This window comes from Micropterus salmoides, unplaced genomic scaffold (genome assembly GCF_014851395.1).
Source record: "Micropterus salmoides isolate LMB-PRFRI ecotype aquatic unplaced genomic scaffold, ASM1485139v1 Ms_hic_scaffold_17, whole genome shotgun sequence".
NCBI classification, from domain to species: Eukaryota; Metazoa; Chordata; class Actinopteri; order Centrarchiformes; family Centrarchidae; genus Micropterus; species Micropterus salmoides.
In genome coordinates, this window is record NW_024040817.1 from 8268534 (window position 1) to 8284246 (window position 15713).

At 38.7% G+C, this 15713-nt stretch overlaps 2 protein-coding genes across 2 annotated transcripts; one reads left to right on the forward strand and one right to left on the reverse strand.

Annotated features, from left to right (window-relative positions):
- Positions 1 to 385: 385 nt before the first annotated feature.
- On the reverse strand, positions 386 to 8542 carry slc39a7 (solute carrier family 39 member 7). Its single transcript, XM_038725747.1, has 8 exons — positions 8386 to 8542; positions 6334 to 6839; positions 4701 to 4869; positions 3827 to 3904; positions 3130 to 3264; positions 2779 to 2892; positions 1677 to 1873; positions 386 to 1359 (listed from the first exon to the last, which is right to left on the reverse strand). The coding sequence occupies exons 2-8, from the start codon at positions 6829 to 6831 to the stop codon at positions 1105 to 1107; spliced, it is 1446 nt and encodes a 481-aa protein (XP_038581675.1). The 5' UTR covers positions 6832 to 6839; positions 8386 to 8542; the 3' UTR covers positions 386 to 1104.
- An 880-nt stretch (positions 8543 to 9422) lies between these two features.
- On the forward strand, positions 9423 to 13584 carry LOC119908022 (major histocompatibility complex class I-related gene protein-like). Its single transcript, XM_038725764.1, has 7 exons — positions 9423 to 9568; positions 10264 to 10530; positions 11220 to 11498; positions 11633 to 11935; positions 12260 to 12370; positions 12499 to 12516; positions 12680 to 13584. Exons 1-7 carry the CDS (start codon positions 9520 to 9522, stop codon positions 12688 to 12690), a joined length of 1038 nt encoding a protein of 345 aa, XP_038581692.1. The 5' UTR covers positions 9423 to 9519; the 3' UTR covers positions 12691 to 13584.
- The last annotated feature ends 2129 nt before the right edge of the window (positions 13585 to 15713 follow it).

Genomic DNA, 15713 nt, shown 5'->3' on the forward strand with positions numbered 1-15713 from the left:
TTGGTATCAGGTGACATGTTATCAATTGTCGACATTGTTTGTGTAACCCATTAGTCTGTCTTTCACAGGAACTGTCTAGGCCCTTAAAAAAATAAACACCACTAACACCAGTGGATGAACCTCTTGCTCCCTCTTGTGGTCAAGTCTGTTAGTAGCACGTGTTTATTCATACGTTAATTAAATTCATGTTGGACGGGTTAATGTTCATAACAGCTATCAGTATTTTGACAATTCGTTTTAATACCTCAGTGGGAAAAAAATAATTGATTGTGTAGGAATGGTAAAGGGCCCTGCAATGGACTGGCGACCTGTCCAGGGTCGGACCCCACCGGTTGATGAGCAGTGAGTGAGTGAGGAGTGTTAAAGGTTCAACAACTTTTTTTTTCATTAACATTTTAATGATTTGAGTGAACACAATGCCATTTTGAACACATCTGTAGAAGCCACAACATTTACCTTTATTTTGCGGAATGTAAAAATATTAACATTCAATATCTCCAAAGGAAACAGAAACATGTGTAAGTGAGAAGGTCACTGAGCCAGACCATCGCTGCTCTTTTGCTGACCCAACTCTGAAATAGTTATTAGTTTTACTAGTTTTAAAGGACCAGCCACTTGCTAAATGATAGAAAACGCGTTATGGCTAGGAAATTGAACTACTTTAAGCCACTTCTGGAAGGGACTGGCCGTCAGTTTAAGCTGCTGTAAAACTGTAGCTGAATGATCCATGTAGTGAAAGTGATGGGTGAATTTTGGGACTGATCGCCCTCAGTGAACAACACAGCACTCCCCGAAAACATCACATTGTCTCTTTCCAGCTCTCGGTCTCTCTTGCTGAGCAAAAAAAAAAAAAAAAAAAAAAAAAAATAGAGGAATGTGACCTGCTAAAAAATACATAACAAAAATCATCCATTCGGCATCAGTAGGTGGCGTCTGTCCCAAAACAGAACTGATAATAAAAAAAACAAATGACAAGAAAACACACCTCTGACAAATAATTCAATTGAACTCTACTTAAAATTACCACTCTTTTCCAACCGTTTTTGAGCTGTCCCTCTCTGTTCCCTGTCTCACTGTGGGGGCTCCTGTCCACTCTGCTGTGTCTCACTCGTACTCAGCGATCAGCACCATCATGCCGACTCCGAACAGCAGGGCCAGAATCTCCATTAGCGACTGGCCAAAACTGGAGCGGCCCGCCAGCAGTTCTGGGAGCACGGTCACTGTGGCAATGTAAACAAACCCGCCGGCTGTGAAGGGCAGGATCCATGCGGTCGCCGCAGCGCCCACGCCCTCAGCCAATAGGGAGCAAGCTGTGCCGGCCAGAGCTCCCAGCGCTGTCAGCAGCTGTAGACACATAGCCTGATTGGAAAGAGGAAGAGCATTACTACAGTCTTAATGTCAATATCTCAACACATTCTTCATTTATGATTTTATTTTGAATACATTTCTTTTCTGTTAAATGTTCATGTCTTGAATGACATGTTTGTTCTTTGCACAGTGTGTAAGTATATTGAGAGCTTAACAGAACCAGACAAGTCCATTCTCATTGGGTGTCGGAATACTGGACCAATAAACATCAAGATTAATTAAAATGTCCTGCTGGTTATCCGTGACAGAAAGATTATTTATTCTTATATTTGACACGTTTACAAAATATAACTACAGTAGTTAGCTACCTTTTTTTTGGTGCAGCCAGACTGGACAAGGATGGCAAAGTCTCCTATCTCATGTGGGACCTCATGCAGCAGGATGGTGAGGGTGGTGACGGCACCGACTGCTGGACCAACCAGGAACGACGCTCCGATTGCCAGGCCGTCAGTAAAATTATGTGTGAAGTCAGCTGCCAGGTTCAGGTAACCTGACACCTTAATGTCTGTTAAGTGGAGAGAATGGAGAACAAATGGAGTTAATAGTGCATAAAAAGTTTTCAGCCAACCTGCATCTAAGACAATAGGTCAGGGAGCAAGGATCAGGTGTTTTAGTTAGTTGTAGATTTCAAACATTTGTGAATCATCACTGTGCACAACTGACAAGTATTGATTTGCTTTTAAAATGAAAAAGAAATGTCTAATGTATACAGCATTTACACTATAAAACTATATTTACATTATAGTTTTCATTTTGCAAGGCCAAAAATAGACCATTAGACGATAAACCAGACACTATTAAGTTACTTTTGGGGGATGAAGAGATGTTTTTACTTTAGATGTTTAATACTGGTATTAGCAATATCTGAGTTTTAATACTGACATTTTTGTGATACCTTACTTTTGAAGTAAGAACTGATTTGATGATTTACAAGTCAAAAGCTGTATAGGCATCTAAATTAAAATTTAAAAAGCTGTGTTTTTTTGTCAATAACTATATATACCACTGAGACAGTAGTTATATGTGACTATTTTCATTCAAACTCAACCTGCAAATCAGCAAATAACTAAATGATACCAGGTTCCTCTGTATAAATCTTTTTCTACTAGTCTTATCAAAATAACCTAAACAAGTATACCATTACAAGTAATAAGTATTTGTTTTAATAACTAAAAATATAAATGGTCAGTGTCAAATATCCTATGTTAGATTCAAACATTTATACGACACAAGTCGTTTTTATCTTAGTCGACCCAACAGCTAACTGCTGATTATGTCCTGTGTTTTTAAGATGTAAATATCTTACATTACACACTGAAGTTCAGTAACTGACCAGCAGAGGGACTTGTTGAGTTCGTCTTTTTTGTTTCCAAGAAGAGCTATGTGTAAACAAATCAATGTTTTGTTCACCTGTGCTCTTGTCCTCTTTCTTTGGCAATTTCTTGTCTTTGCTTTCTTTGTCATCTTTCTTCTTCTTCTTTTCCTTCTCTTCTTCTCCATCACTGTCCTTTTCCTTGGGTGCACCTACAAACGTTACATAAAATTCAAATTACCTCAAGTTTCCGGATTAGCTATTGAGGTGGGCTGATAAGACTTTACAGTTCATTGGCTAATATGATGGACAAACTGTACACAGGTACAAAATAAGGTATAAAATATTTCATTTTTAGGTGCATCAAGTAATACTTTTGTTCTGCAGATGTCCGTTTCATTTATGACAATGAAAATGTTCTGTCAGGAAGGATTTCAGCAGATTCGTACCATGCGAGTGGCCGTGTGAATGTCCGTGACTGTGCCCTCCCTTCAGCAGACGCACAAATTTCTCTACAACCAGGAAGGCGATGATCCCGCCGAGAACCCACAGGCCCACTGACATCATGTGGCCATGGGCAGCACCTGTGCAGGAAGAGGACAGGAAGCAGTGGTTGGAACTGATACATGCCCAGATGATGTGAAGATGTCATACGATTGTTACATCTTACTACTACTGATAACAGTATAGAGCTCAAAGTTATGTGTGGTGTGTGTGCACAATTACACAACAAATTTTTCCACTTCAAGATGTATAAAGTTAAATGCTTCTTGGTTTTAAGCATACCAGGTGATGTATTTGTGTAATAAGGGAGGGTGTAGCCATAGGAGATCACCTCCCTGTATCAAGGTGTGCATAATTATTAGACAGCTTCATTACCTCAGGTAAAATGGGCCACAAAACACATTTAACTGACACTGAAAGTCAAATATTGTAAAATGCCTTTCAGACTGATGCAACACTGTTGAAATAGCCAAACTTTTGAGGCGTGACCACCGGACAATCAAACGTTCTGCTGCTAACAGTCAACTGGGGCGCAAAAAGCGTATGAAAAAATGCATATGTCAGTAGAAAGTAAATGTAGATTTTTAGTTAGGCTTTTGGTAGTGACAAATCTGAAAGAGAGAAAGGGAAATTACTGCGTACCGTGGGAGTGACCATGGTCATGTGACTCTTCACTTTTGTGTGAGTGTCCGTGATCTTCTTCATGATGAGAGTGAGGCTCTGTGCAGAACAAATACGACACAAATATTAAACTCAAAAAGACAAACTGATCCTGCTGAGATGTCTGTGTTTACGATGAGCATTTGTTCACGGTTGTTAATGGCTGACTGAAAATAGTTTGTATCTGCATTACTTTATAGAGTTGTGGTTTTTCATGTTTGGGAATCAGTGGCAAAGAGAAAACAATCTGAAGTGTTAGTCTGTATAGTCTTTTTATAATAAACACGAAAAACAGTGAACAGTCTTATAACTTACAGCGGCACTATGTAACACTGTCATAGCACCATTTGGCAGCTGTGAACATCTGAAGTCATTTGTTACTCAGAAATCAACAAATGTGACATGGAACCTTTGCTTCCTTAAACATAATGATTAAAATTTTTATTGTATTGAGAACTCTTCACACCAAAATGGTCCAAAGTGGTTTGAATGAATAAATGAGAATAATAAAAGTGTTGTACTTCAAATTCTGTGGCCTAAATAACTCTGGCAGTGATCATACAAAGGAAAATTGAGCTATGAGTGCTGGATAAAATAAATAATTTTGTGGTTCTTATATGTGCTTATTTCATGTGTACGGAGCAGATTTCTTGCCATTGACCATCTCACAAAATTCAAGAGCACAACGGGTAAATCTACTGCATTTTAATCAAGATGGGACTATTTTCTTGCCAGCATATATTAAGTATCATTCATTCATTCATACATTCATACATTCATACATACATGTAATATATTAAATACTGAGCTAGATTGACAGCGATTAAAAACAGACTTCGATAGATCGACTACCTACCCAAAGCATGAGGTATGAGGTGGAGGAAGGCGTCACCCAGCAGTCCACCTGAGGCGAAACTGAGCAGTACCTTGAGAAGGTTCTGATGCTGGTCACTGTTGGATTGAACTGGGATCAGAAACAGGATGAAGAAAGGAGCCGCACTGATCAGCAGGGTCGCTCCAATAGCCTGTGGAGAGGAAATGAGCAACGTTTACTTTTCATTCGTCTAGTGGGAGTGAAAGTCATCGAACTGCAAGATCATCAACAACGCAGCATGATGGGAAAACAGGACTTAGAGGGGGAGAGGAGAGGCACAGTGATCTGTGTGGATGCTAATTTAGTTAACCTCAATATATATGAGGTGCTTAGATTTGTAAGCACAAATCTGTTTGGATAGGATCTTGTTATTAATAAGTACCAATGACTGAACAGTAAAATAAATTATTACATGGAAACCTGTTTCTGAGAGGCTTATGGAGGAGGAGAAAATGGACTACTCACTGAACCTTTACTGGCTTAGACAACATAGTAAAGCTAAGTCTGGCTGTTTAAGCTACATTAAACCTGGTCTAAATCAGCACACACACTGGATGTGTTTCAGGCTAAGTGCTGCTGTGTACATAGAAGCGTTTTGACAGCAATTACAGTCCAACAAGTTAGGCACGAAGGTGAACCAAAAAAGGCTACAAGCTGTTACATGAGTAAAGCACATGCAGTCATGGGTCTGATGTAGGAAGCTGAAGTAGTTAAAATGGAGAACAATCTCTTTTGTTAAATGAATGTCTAAAAATAAGGCTAAAATACTCCAGGTATAGACAAGGTGTCTGAATGTTGTCAAATATGACAAGCCGTGTGAGTCAAGTCATTCAAGTTACTTAAATACTGCTGATTCAGCTCTGGTAATAGAGTTAAGTCAACAAAAGTGTTAAGCAAAATTATACTAATTTACGTTATATTATAATGTATCCATATGGACACAATAACATGAACAGTTCAAACTGAATGTGATAATGAAAGACGACTATAAACTATAACTTTTAAATGTCAATTTCATTAAATGACAGAACCTGCAAAGCCTTAACAAGAATAGTTTCACATTTTCTTATTTAAAAAAAAAGATACATTTGCTTTCTGCTTTCTTTGAAATGAGAATATCAATACAACTTTTATCTGCCTGTTAAATCTCTAATTTATTTGATACATAACAAAACCAAATTGTAAAAATTACAAGTTTTTGTTTTAGAGGGGGTTTTGTGGCAGACTGGAGTCTTAACAGACAGATCCAAGCGTTAACAATCTCACATATAACTCTTAGCAAGAAAGCAAATAAGCATATTTCCCAAAATGCCAATTTCTTTAAATATTTTCCCATAACATTTCTAAAATGATTTCTTGATTAAACTGGGTCTTCCTAAGCAGCCTTGTGTCTATATTTATCCAGGCAAGTTGACATATTTGTACTTGACATGTATCGCTGAATGGAATGAAACAGTCACACAGTCAAACCTGAGGGCTGCTTCATAAATAGTCTTACACAGCGTGACCCAGAGTAGCACCACTGATAGCTGCTGTAGGAAGATAAAATGCTGTCGATCACCTTCCTAGTCTGTTGTAGACAACCCATTTTTCCTATTCTAACCAATGACCACACCTGAGTCCAGAGCTCCACGATGTCTCTCTTCTCCACCTCCTTCTTCTCTCCGTGCGAGTGCCCGTGTCCACGCTTCTCCTTGTGCACCCGAACAACATCTTCCTGATGAGCGTGAGCGTGAGCGTGTGCGTGCCCGTGATCATGAGCGTGTGCATGCCCGTGATCATGAGCGTGCCCGTGATCATGAGCGTGCCCGTGATCATGAGCGTGCCCGTGATCATGAGCGTGCCCGTGATCATGACCGTGCCCGTGATCATGACCGTGTCCGTGGTGCTCCTCTTCCTTTAGAGGGAGGTTGGCCTCGGCGCTCCACTTGCTCGCTCCGTGGAACATCTTCACATGAGCGCCATGATCGTCTTCTCCATGGGAGTGGCCATGGTGATGGTGGCCATGTCCGTGGTCCCCATGGGAATGGCTATGAGCGATGGTTGAATGGAGGGCCAAAAGGAGTATTACAGATGTTACCACCGTCAGTGCCAGCAGACGTTCACAGCCCATATTATCCCCTTTGACAAAGAGAAAAGTGAGAAAGAGAAAGTAAATAAAAACTCACAGGATGTCTGATCATATACACATACTCTAATATACTCGCCAGATAATAAAGGAAGAATGATTTACAGGTATGTTCTGCCTTGCAACATCATAAACAGTACTTTATTAGTACAGTACTTTACCTTAGCTAATTTGTCTTAATTATGTGCACAGTTTGCATACATCAATCATTTAATAATAATAATAACAACAACAACACCACATTTTATTTCATGGCACTCAAGTTCACCTTACATCATATAAAAAAACAAAACGTAAAACAAAATTGCATTAAATACATCAAGCAATTGAAGAGGAACACACCATCTACTTTATGGCACATGTAACTGATGCATTTGGATTACATTCAGCTTTATTGTAATTAAACAGAGTACATTTACTAAGACAAATAAATGCATCTAGCCAGTAGTACAAAAAGCAGTACAGTGCAGAGTAATGTACATATGTATAGAATAAAATAAACAGTAAGGGGCAGTTTACACCACAGCTGCCAGTGTGATTTCACAGAGCAACACTTTTCAGTGAAGAGCTGATAAGCAGAAATCAGTTAAAAGAAAGGGCCTGAAATGACTCATCTTTTTCCCTGTGACTTTAAGGCACCGAAAAAGAAAGCAGTTCCAGAAATTGCACAAGGCGCAACAAGATATTGCAGCATTTATCTCATTCATGAGCAGTGCAACTACTGAATGATCTATGTGGAAATGAACTGTGGAAAAATGCTGCTCTGTTTACATTTCACCTGCGAGAAATGACAAAGCTGAATAGGCGGCTGTCTGGTATATTTGCCACTCAGCATGTAGTCAAATGTGTTCCAGATTACCACCAAATCTGGTTCAAGTTATCGGACACCAGTGCTTCCCCAGTGAGATTAGGGTTTATTTCCCCACCTCTACGTGGAGGTATCCTTTCTTCATCAGACCTGCCAGTTTCCAGAATAGTGCAAACATGGCAGGTATTTAGATTGCACTGGAATTTGGCCAATGCAATGACTCAAATTTGGGCGTTTCCTATCAAATATAACAGCAGGATGTGCAGACTGTGCAGCACATTTAGCAACACAGTGCTGCACTAAGGTTGTGCTATGCCAGACATATTCATTGAGAGTCTTGTCCTGATGTTAACTGTTATAATGCGTTCAACGTTCAAACAGCAGTAGCAGTCAACGACACCTTTAATGTGTGCATGCGTGCGTTATTAACGTTACGTTAGCTAACTTAACAGACACATTTGATTTAGCTTTGTCTTGTGATTGTGTTTACTTGCTAGCGGCTTCCCACTTCGGAAGTGGATGTAAAGCTGATAAAGTGTCAACTTTAATCTCAAAGTAAACAGTAAAAGCCCCGGCTCATCAAACAGTGACCACTGACCTGCGGTTTCAATTAGTTTGTGAAGAATGCCTGCTAGCTGGCTAGGTAGCTACCAACTTGCTAACATGTTGCTGCAGCAGGAGCAACATCACTAACTGCGAAATACAATGAAAAACAAACAATTTATTCTTACCGGGTTGTGTCAGATATCACTGCCTGTGGGGCCGCTGGATAACTCTCTGTTCTGCGTGCAATATATTCGATAAACAGCTGTTATTTCTGTCTACGTTGATGCTACTGGTAAGACGTGGCATTCACTCAAGTAAACTAGTCGAAATCTCGCGAGAAGTCCTCCCGTTCCAAGTGTGCCTCCTCCTTCGAAACATGTCATTTTTTTATGACACGATCATAATAGTATGTAAATGTTTTTTACAATATTTATAAAAGTTTCCACATAATTACTGAACATTTTTTGATGGTGAAGACGTAAAGAAAACACGAGGTCTAAATTGAAATATCGCGAGAAGAATTTAGGATTTTGACTCATCACTTTTGTAGAGAGGAGCATCTTGAAGGAGAGCAGGATGTCGGAGCGTGCGACTGACACTGCTATCTACAGTCTATGAAATAAATACATAATAAACGTGTGTAGCCTGTTAAAGCCTAGTTTAAAAAAACATTTAGGAAATGAGGCTTGCAACAGATTCACAATCAATTGTATTTTGTATAAATATATTTTGCAGATTAATAGAAAATGTTTGTAATGTTTTTCTTTGCAGCTGCATTATAACCAGAATTGTAGCTTAATGTTATATTTCGTTGTAAGCTTTAATGTAATAACCATATAATATTGTCATATTTAATCTTTTTGATTATATTAAAAACTCTGTAAATAGCCCTACATAAGTAGGCTAGATTTTTGATTAAGAGTATGTCTACTCAACTAGCCTACTTTGGGCCTAGCGTTATGCAAATGAGCGATTTTCCATTTCCGTTTGCATAAAAACTCATTTAGCCTATCTGGTAAAATAGCTTAATCAGTCTATCATATAAATTCAAATAAAGACAGCTTACATCATGAGTATCCTGTTCGCATATGAATTTTGTTAAGTTAAATTAATTATAGGCTAAGAAATAATAATAATTTATTACTGTTATCAGTAGAAGTAGTCCATTTGTCCATATTAGTCATTACGTTGGTCATTTATAGCCCAGTCTTCCTTAAGACTGTGATAAACCCGCCCCCACAGTCCGCAGCTTCAGTGTCAACAAATGTCAAATTAGCTGACTCTCTACTCGATGAGTAGCCTACGTACTTCAAAACAAGATGAAGAAGTTGTTTATGTGTCTCCTCTTCTGTCACGTTGCAACTACGGGTAATTGCTTTGTAACTCTTTCCTGTTACCGTTATTGCTGTAGAATTATGTTGTTTGATTAGGTCACTGTTTTGGGGAGAGTGTGTCGCTCTATGACTGACATTTCACTTTCATTTTTCTAAAGTCACACTGAACTCAGAACAGCTTTACTTTGCATTACAAAACAGCACATTAGGTTATATATAGCTAGGATTTGTTTGGCGCCACTATAGTTAGACAACTAAAAAAGTTTTGTTAATATTATAGTAGCAAACTGTATCATAGACATGACCGTTAGAAGACGGAAGCATGGTAGACTTTCACAATCAAAAGCCCATACTTACATCCTGTCCCCACTGTTAGGCTATTTTTAGATTTTTAATTAAATCATTTAACTGTCGAAATTATACAGCAACACATTAAATAGGTTTCCTTAATAAAAGTACATCATTATGTAATTGCAAATTAGCATGAGTTCAAATACTGCTACAATAATGAGGTGTGCCTGTAATTTCTTATCTGTTACAGAAATATTGTAAAATGGCCACTCAATGCACACAGTTAAACTTAAAGATATTATTAGTGATGGGAGTAAGTCTCTAACATATTATTTTGTTGCTCATTGTGATTTAACTTTTTAATTTAACTTTTGGGGATAATTTACCAACAATAAAGAAAATTCCATTCAAAAGCTGAAATCCTTCTTTGCCCTACAGTGAAACACTCCCTGAAATATTTCCTTACTGCAACTTCTGGAATCCCAAACTTTCCAGAGTTTGTGGGTGCTGCAATGGTTGATGATGTTCAGGTGGGTTACTGTGACAGCAACATCAAGAAAGCAGAACCCAAACAGGACTGGATGAAAATATTAATAAAGGATGACCCACAACACCTGGAGTGGTATGCTTTGAAGTGTTCTGGTAATCAGCAGGTCTTCAGAGCTAACATTGACAGCTTGAAGCAACGCTTAAACCACACCGAAGGTACAGTATGTTTACGCTCACAATATTTAACTTTTTACGGGTGAAATGTTTTCTCCTTCTGGTGTCAGGTGTAGCTTCCAGTGTAAGCACAAGTTTATGCACACACATCCCTTGATTCTCCAGTGTTACATGGTGGCATTGCCTGCCACACCAGCATTAGCCTCACTTTGGAACTTTTAAGGCAGTTATTCTGGTTGACATTGGCAAATTTTGGGGAATTTAGATTCCTGCCACATATGTTCTGAGCACAATGTTCCTTGTTAGCCAGTGGTCCTGTGTCCCCTTTCTTTTCCCCATCAGCCATAGACTTACATCTCCCTAAATGTGTTGTTGATGACAACAACAAATGATTTCTGTCTGTAACGTTATATTTTAAAATGACGTATATCTGAAAAGTGTTTCAATCGTCCCGGCTCTCCCCTACTACTAAGGGCAGACAGTGTGGCTATCCATCCAGACGCAAAACGGGGTTGGCAGCGTTTCCAAACTTCTCCGTTTTAGGTCTTGGTTTTAGTCGTTTTAGTCTGGACGGGAGATGCTAACGTAGATCTCACTGTTTCCCAGCTGTCTCTGTGTCAGTGACTCAGTGTGTCTCTGTGATGAAAATGTGATATTTACTGTTCATAGTTGACTATGCTGGAATGTTATTTTATCACTTTTGCTGCAGTCTCTGTCTTTGTCTTCCTCAGGTGCCCACATTTTACAGAGAATGAACGGCTGTGAATGGGACGATGAGACTGGAGAGGTTATTGGTTTTAATCAGTATGGTTACGATGGAGAAGACTTCATAGCATTGGACCTGCAGACACTGACATGGACTGCTCCAAAACCACAAGCTTTCATAACTAAACTTAAATGGGATACTGAGAAAGCTAGATTAGAATACAATAAAAACTACTACATCCACAAATGCCCTGATTGGCTGAAGAAGTATGTGCACTATGGGAGGAGCTTTCTGCAGAAAACAGGTAGAATTACATGGCCAGATGTACTGTTGTACGTGGACTCAATGTTCATGTATTTTTTCTAAAGCACAGTAACATTTCAATAAAAATGAAACAATATATATCGACCTTATGACCCCTCTCTCTTTACTCTCCAGAGCTTCCCTCAGTGTCTCTCCTCCAGAAGACTCCCTCCTCTCCAGTCAGCTGCCACGCTACAGGTTTCTACCCTGACAGAGCCATGATGTTCTGGAGGAAAGATGGAGAGGAGCTTCATGAGGACGTCGACCACGGAGAGATCCTCCACAACAACGATGGATCCTTCCAGATGAGTGTTGACCTGAAACTTTCATCTGACACACCTGAAGACTGGAGGAGGTACGACTGTGTGTTTCAGCTCTCTGGTGTGAAGGACGACATCGTCACCAAACTGGACAAAACAAAGATCAGAACCAACTGGGGTACGACTGGTATCAGAATTACCTCTGGTTATGTTCATTTGCTTGTTTAGTTGTTTGCCATTTCTGTCCATGGACCCACTTAAACCAAACACTGATAACGGTGCACGATGTGCAAATTGGTTATTTTTAGGTTATTTAACACACCTTTGTTTGGCCATTAATGATTGACTGGACCATTTAAAAATGAATGAAAACAGGTTAAATCAACAATATCCAGAAATGAGGCATTACCAGTGGACACACTTCCTGAACCACACTGCATGGCTTGTTATGTTGCAACAATGTGATTTAACTCAAAGTGAGAATGTTCTGTTATGGTTCTAGCTTCTCCTGCAGGGTTCCCTGCTGGTGCTGTTACTGGAGCTATTGTAGGCCTGCTGCTCCTCACAGCAGTCTGCATCGCTGGAAACTTCATCTGGAGAAGGTGCAATAATGGTAAGGAACAAAGATGCTTTACTCCACTAATGCATTGAGGATAAATACAGAGTATAGTCTTGTCTTGTCTTTTTCTCCTTTATGAATTCTGAAATGTTAAATGTTGTTTTCTGCCATTTCTATTTTAGGGTTCCAGCCTGCTAACAGTATGTATTCTACCTTGAAATATTTCAAATCAAGTTAAATTTTTTCCCTTGTGGACAAGCAACTAACATATTGTTCACCTTAAAAACAGAAATCCTGCATAATGCGGACACCAGTGTTAGAAAGATTTCACTTCTACTATGTATTTACTACTTGTCTTGACAGGGGGACACTGACGAATAGAAGAGGAAGCTCAAATCCACTGATCGCAATACCACAACATTTTCCTGGACAGGATTTTCTCAAAGAAAAAAAAAACATCTGAAGAGTATTGATATTGCTGAATGGGGTGTAACTCTGAGGTCAAGCAGAATACACTAATGCAAATGGCCCACAGCACATGTTCACTTAGACACGACTGACAGAGCTGATGGTTGTCTGGAACACAGAGTCAGTTTGAGAGGTAAAAAAACTTCATTGGTCATCAGTCCTTTCAGTGGGACTCTGACCCACTAGCATGTTATGGGTACCTCGGACTGCTCTAGGATCAGCACACTGGACAGCGGTCATGAGAGTCTCCCATGTGAGTAAAGGACATATGGGCTGCTGCGTTGGCTAGAAATTCAGCACTTAATTTTAGGTTGGTTCTCTTGTAAACAAGGATCTGTTCTCCATGACTTCAGGAAAGCTGCAGTATATAGTGAGATAGAAAATGGCACCATGTTGAAAACGTTGTGTGTCATGACTTGATGAAAGAAGAAGAATGAATAAGTGAAAATACTTTACTTCCGGCAGGCCGGTCTCAGTCTCAATGAATATTTAACATTTGTACTTACAGTCCATGTTTGTCCTGCAGAGAAAAGTCATCTATTATTACTGAAGCTGTGCAATGCTCTCTCTCCTCTTTGTGTGAATGATGTTGTCCTCTTCTGCATTTGTGTGGCCTGTCCTTGTTCCAGGACTCAATGATGGAGGTGGTGTGGAATAGATCCTATTCAGTGAGCGACACCTGAAGCTGCTCACATGTTCTCCTGGATCCATTCTCTTCATCTATGTTTTACAATTTGGAAAAAACAGCAGTTTAATTTCTATGTGTTGTGTTCGTTCATTAAATTATTGTGCAAGAAAAATTCTCTACATGGTGGTCAGTCTTTTGTTAATGCTAAGTACTAATTTGTCAATATTAATAACTGTAAATGCAGAACAACATTCAACCTTTCCAAAGTTTGCTGTAGCGCGTCAGCCATTTTTTTATGTCCCGCCCCATCTGGGCTGGGATTGATCAGTTCACGAAAAGTGACTGACGGGCGACTGTATGCATGTGGCTGCATGAAAGGCACCTGACATACTATTTGACACCATTCCTTCAGGCACAATAATCCTTTTTAGAGACAGACCTCCACCTACTTCTGTCTCTCTCCTCAGTGTGGCTGAATCATCAATTGGAAGAATTTGTTTCTCTTAACATCCTCGAAATAATAAGAACATTCATGCCTGGTTTTAGAAAGAAATTGTATCTATTCCACATCTAAGATCATATTGGAACCGATTTATAAATGACATTGACTAGAAGAAAGTTTTGATGATTCCTCACAAATACCTAATTGTAAACCAGATGAAGGAAGTATTTAAAATAATTCATAGATATTAGGCTACTCTGTTCATCACTACATGGTTAAATTGAAAAGAGATATATTTACATCTCTTTTGGCATTGTTTACACACCAGACATTTTGGCAAAACGTCCGCAGAGTTGTCATTAACCAAATTTATAGAAATTTGCTTTTATAAAGTCAAAATAAAGTAAATAAGTTCTTTATAATAAATGTTGTACTTCTAATGGCAAAATTCCACATTAATAAATGTAAATGTAAAAACTGTCGATATTCGGTCCTCTTTTTTTATGCAATATAGGCTACACCTTTTTATTTTTTGTCTTATACATTCTCATACTGTTATATATACCTCTCCATGTCCCATGTAAATTGTTTGCCTCTCATTTGCGTAATGAGACAGAATAGAGAGATGCATAGAGAAATTGAAAAAGAGGAGACAGAAATAAATACCACTGGAGAAATAAATAGGGTAACAAAATGCAAATGAAGAATAAAACAGACAAAATATTAAAACAAACATAAATACAATAAACACAGTAATTAATATATAAAGATAGACTGTAGGAGAATAAATAAATAAGGTAATTAATTTATGTCTCATTGTATAATTTAAGTAATGCCTACACTTATTTTTATGTATTTTTGGTGCATTTAATAGGATGTTTATTTGAGCATTTTTTAATTTCTGTATTAACTTTCTATTGTGTCAGAATCTGTCCATAGCTTTGTGTTTGAAACTGTTTTGTTTATCTTCTAGTTTTCATGGTGTTCCATGATACTTCAGAGAACAATAAATGTGAATGTGGACACCAGTAAGAAACATGGACCCATTTATGACCAATGTAGTATCGTGTAAAAAATTCTTGGGCCAGATGAAAAACTTTTACCAACATGTTTATTTTCCAAAAAAATAGACACCAATTAGAAAACAAAAGTTTCACCAGAGAGGGTCAGAGATTGATGCAAAACAGAGACCCGAGTTGGCTTCTCTCAGAGTGTTCATGAACCGAGTCACTGTTTTAACCACACCCTCGACCTTGTTCTGGTATATGGTATTGAAATTGAACATTTAATAGTGTTCCCACAGAATCCCTCTTTGCTCAGTTAGCTCCATGGTATAATACTGAAACTCGCAAATTAAAGCAAATATCGCGGAAACTTGAGAGGAATTGGTGTTCCACCAAACTGGAAAATTCTCGTTTAATTTAGCAAGATAGTCTTAAAACTTATAGGAAGGCCCTCCGTAATGCCAGAGCAGCGTACTACTCATCATTAATAGAGGAAAAGTAGGGGGTAGCCGTTCTCTTTTCTAAGAAGTTTCTGACGAATTCTTATGAACTTAAAGAAGTGATAGAAGGAAGGCTGATGATGGTCAGAGCCAAGTTTGAGTGTTTCATTCTCACATTCATTAATGTATATGCTCCAAATGTCGGCTCAGACAGAGTCCGTTTTATTAATACTCTCAGTGACACTCTGACTAGTTGTGGTTCAGATGACTTTTTGTTTTCAGGGGGAGATTTTAATTGTACTCAGAATGATTCTTTGGACAGGAACCATGTTGAACCTCATGCTGCTTTATTAATGAATTAATAAAAACACACTGAGGAGGTTGCCCACTGAAGACCGACAGTTACACCTGGGTG

Coding starts and splice junctions, on each gene's coding strand:
- slc39a7 (XM_038725747.1), bottom strand. CDS start 6,831: ATGGGCTGTGAACGTCTGCTGGCACTGACGGTGGTAACATCTGTAATA. Junction 2,893..3,129: donor TTCACACGGCCACTCGCATG/GTACGAATCTGC, acceptor TAACGTTTGTAG/GTGCACCCAAGGAAAAGGAC. Junction 1,360..1,676: donor CTGGCTGCACCAAAAAAAAG/GTAGCTAACTAC, acceptor CTTTCCAATCAG/GCTATGTGTCTACAGCTGCT.
- LOC119908022 (XM_038725764.1), top strand. CDS start 9,520: ATGAAGAAGTTGTTTATGTGTCTCCTCTTCTGTCACGTTGCAACTACG. Junction 11,499..11,632: donor GAGCTTTCTGCAGAAAACAG/GTAGAATTACAT, acceptor TTTACTCTCCAG/AGCTTCCCTCAGTGTCTCTC. Junction 11,936..12,259: donor AAAGATCAGAACCAACTGGG/GTACGACTGGTA, acceptor TTATGGTTCTAG/CTTCTCCTGCAGGGTTCCCT.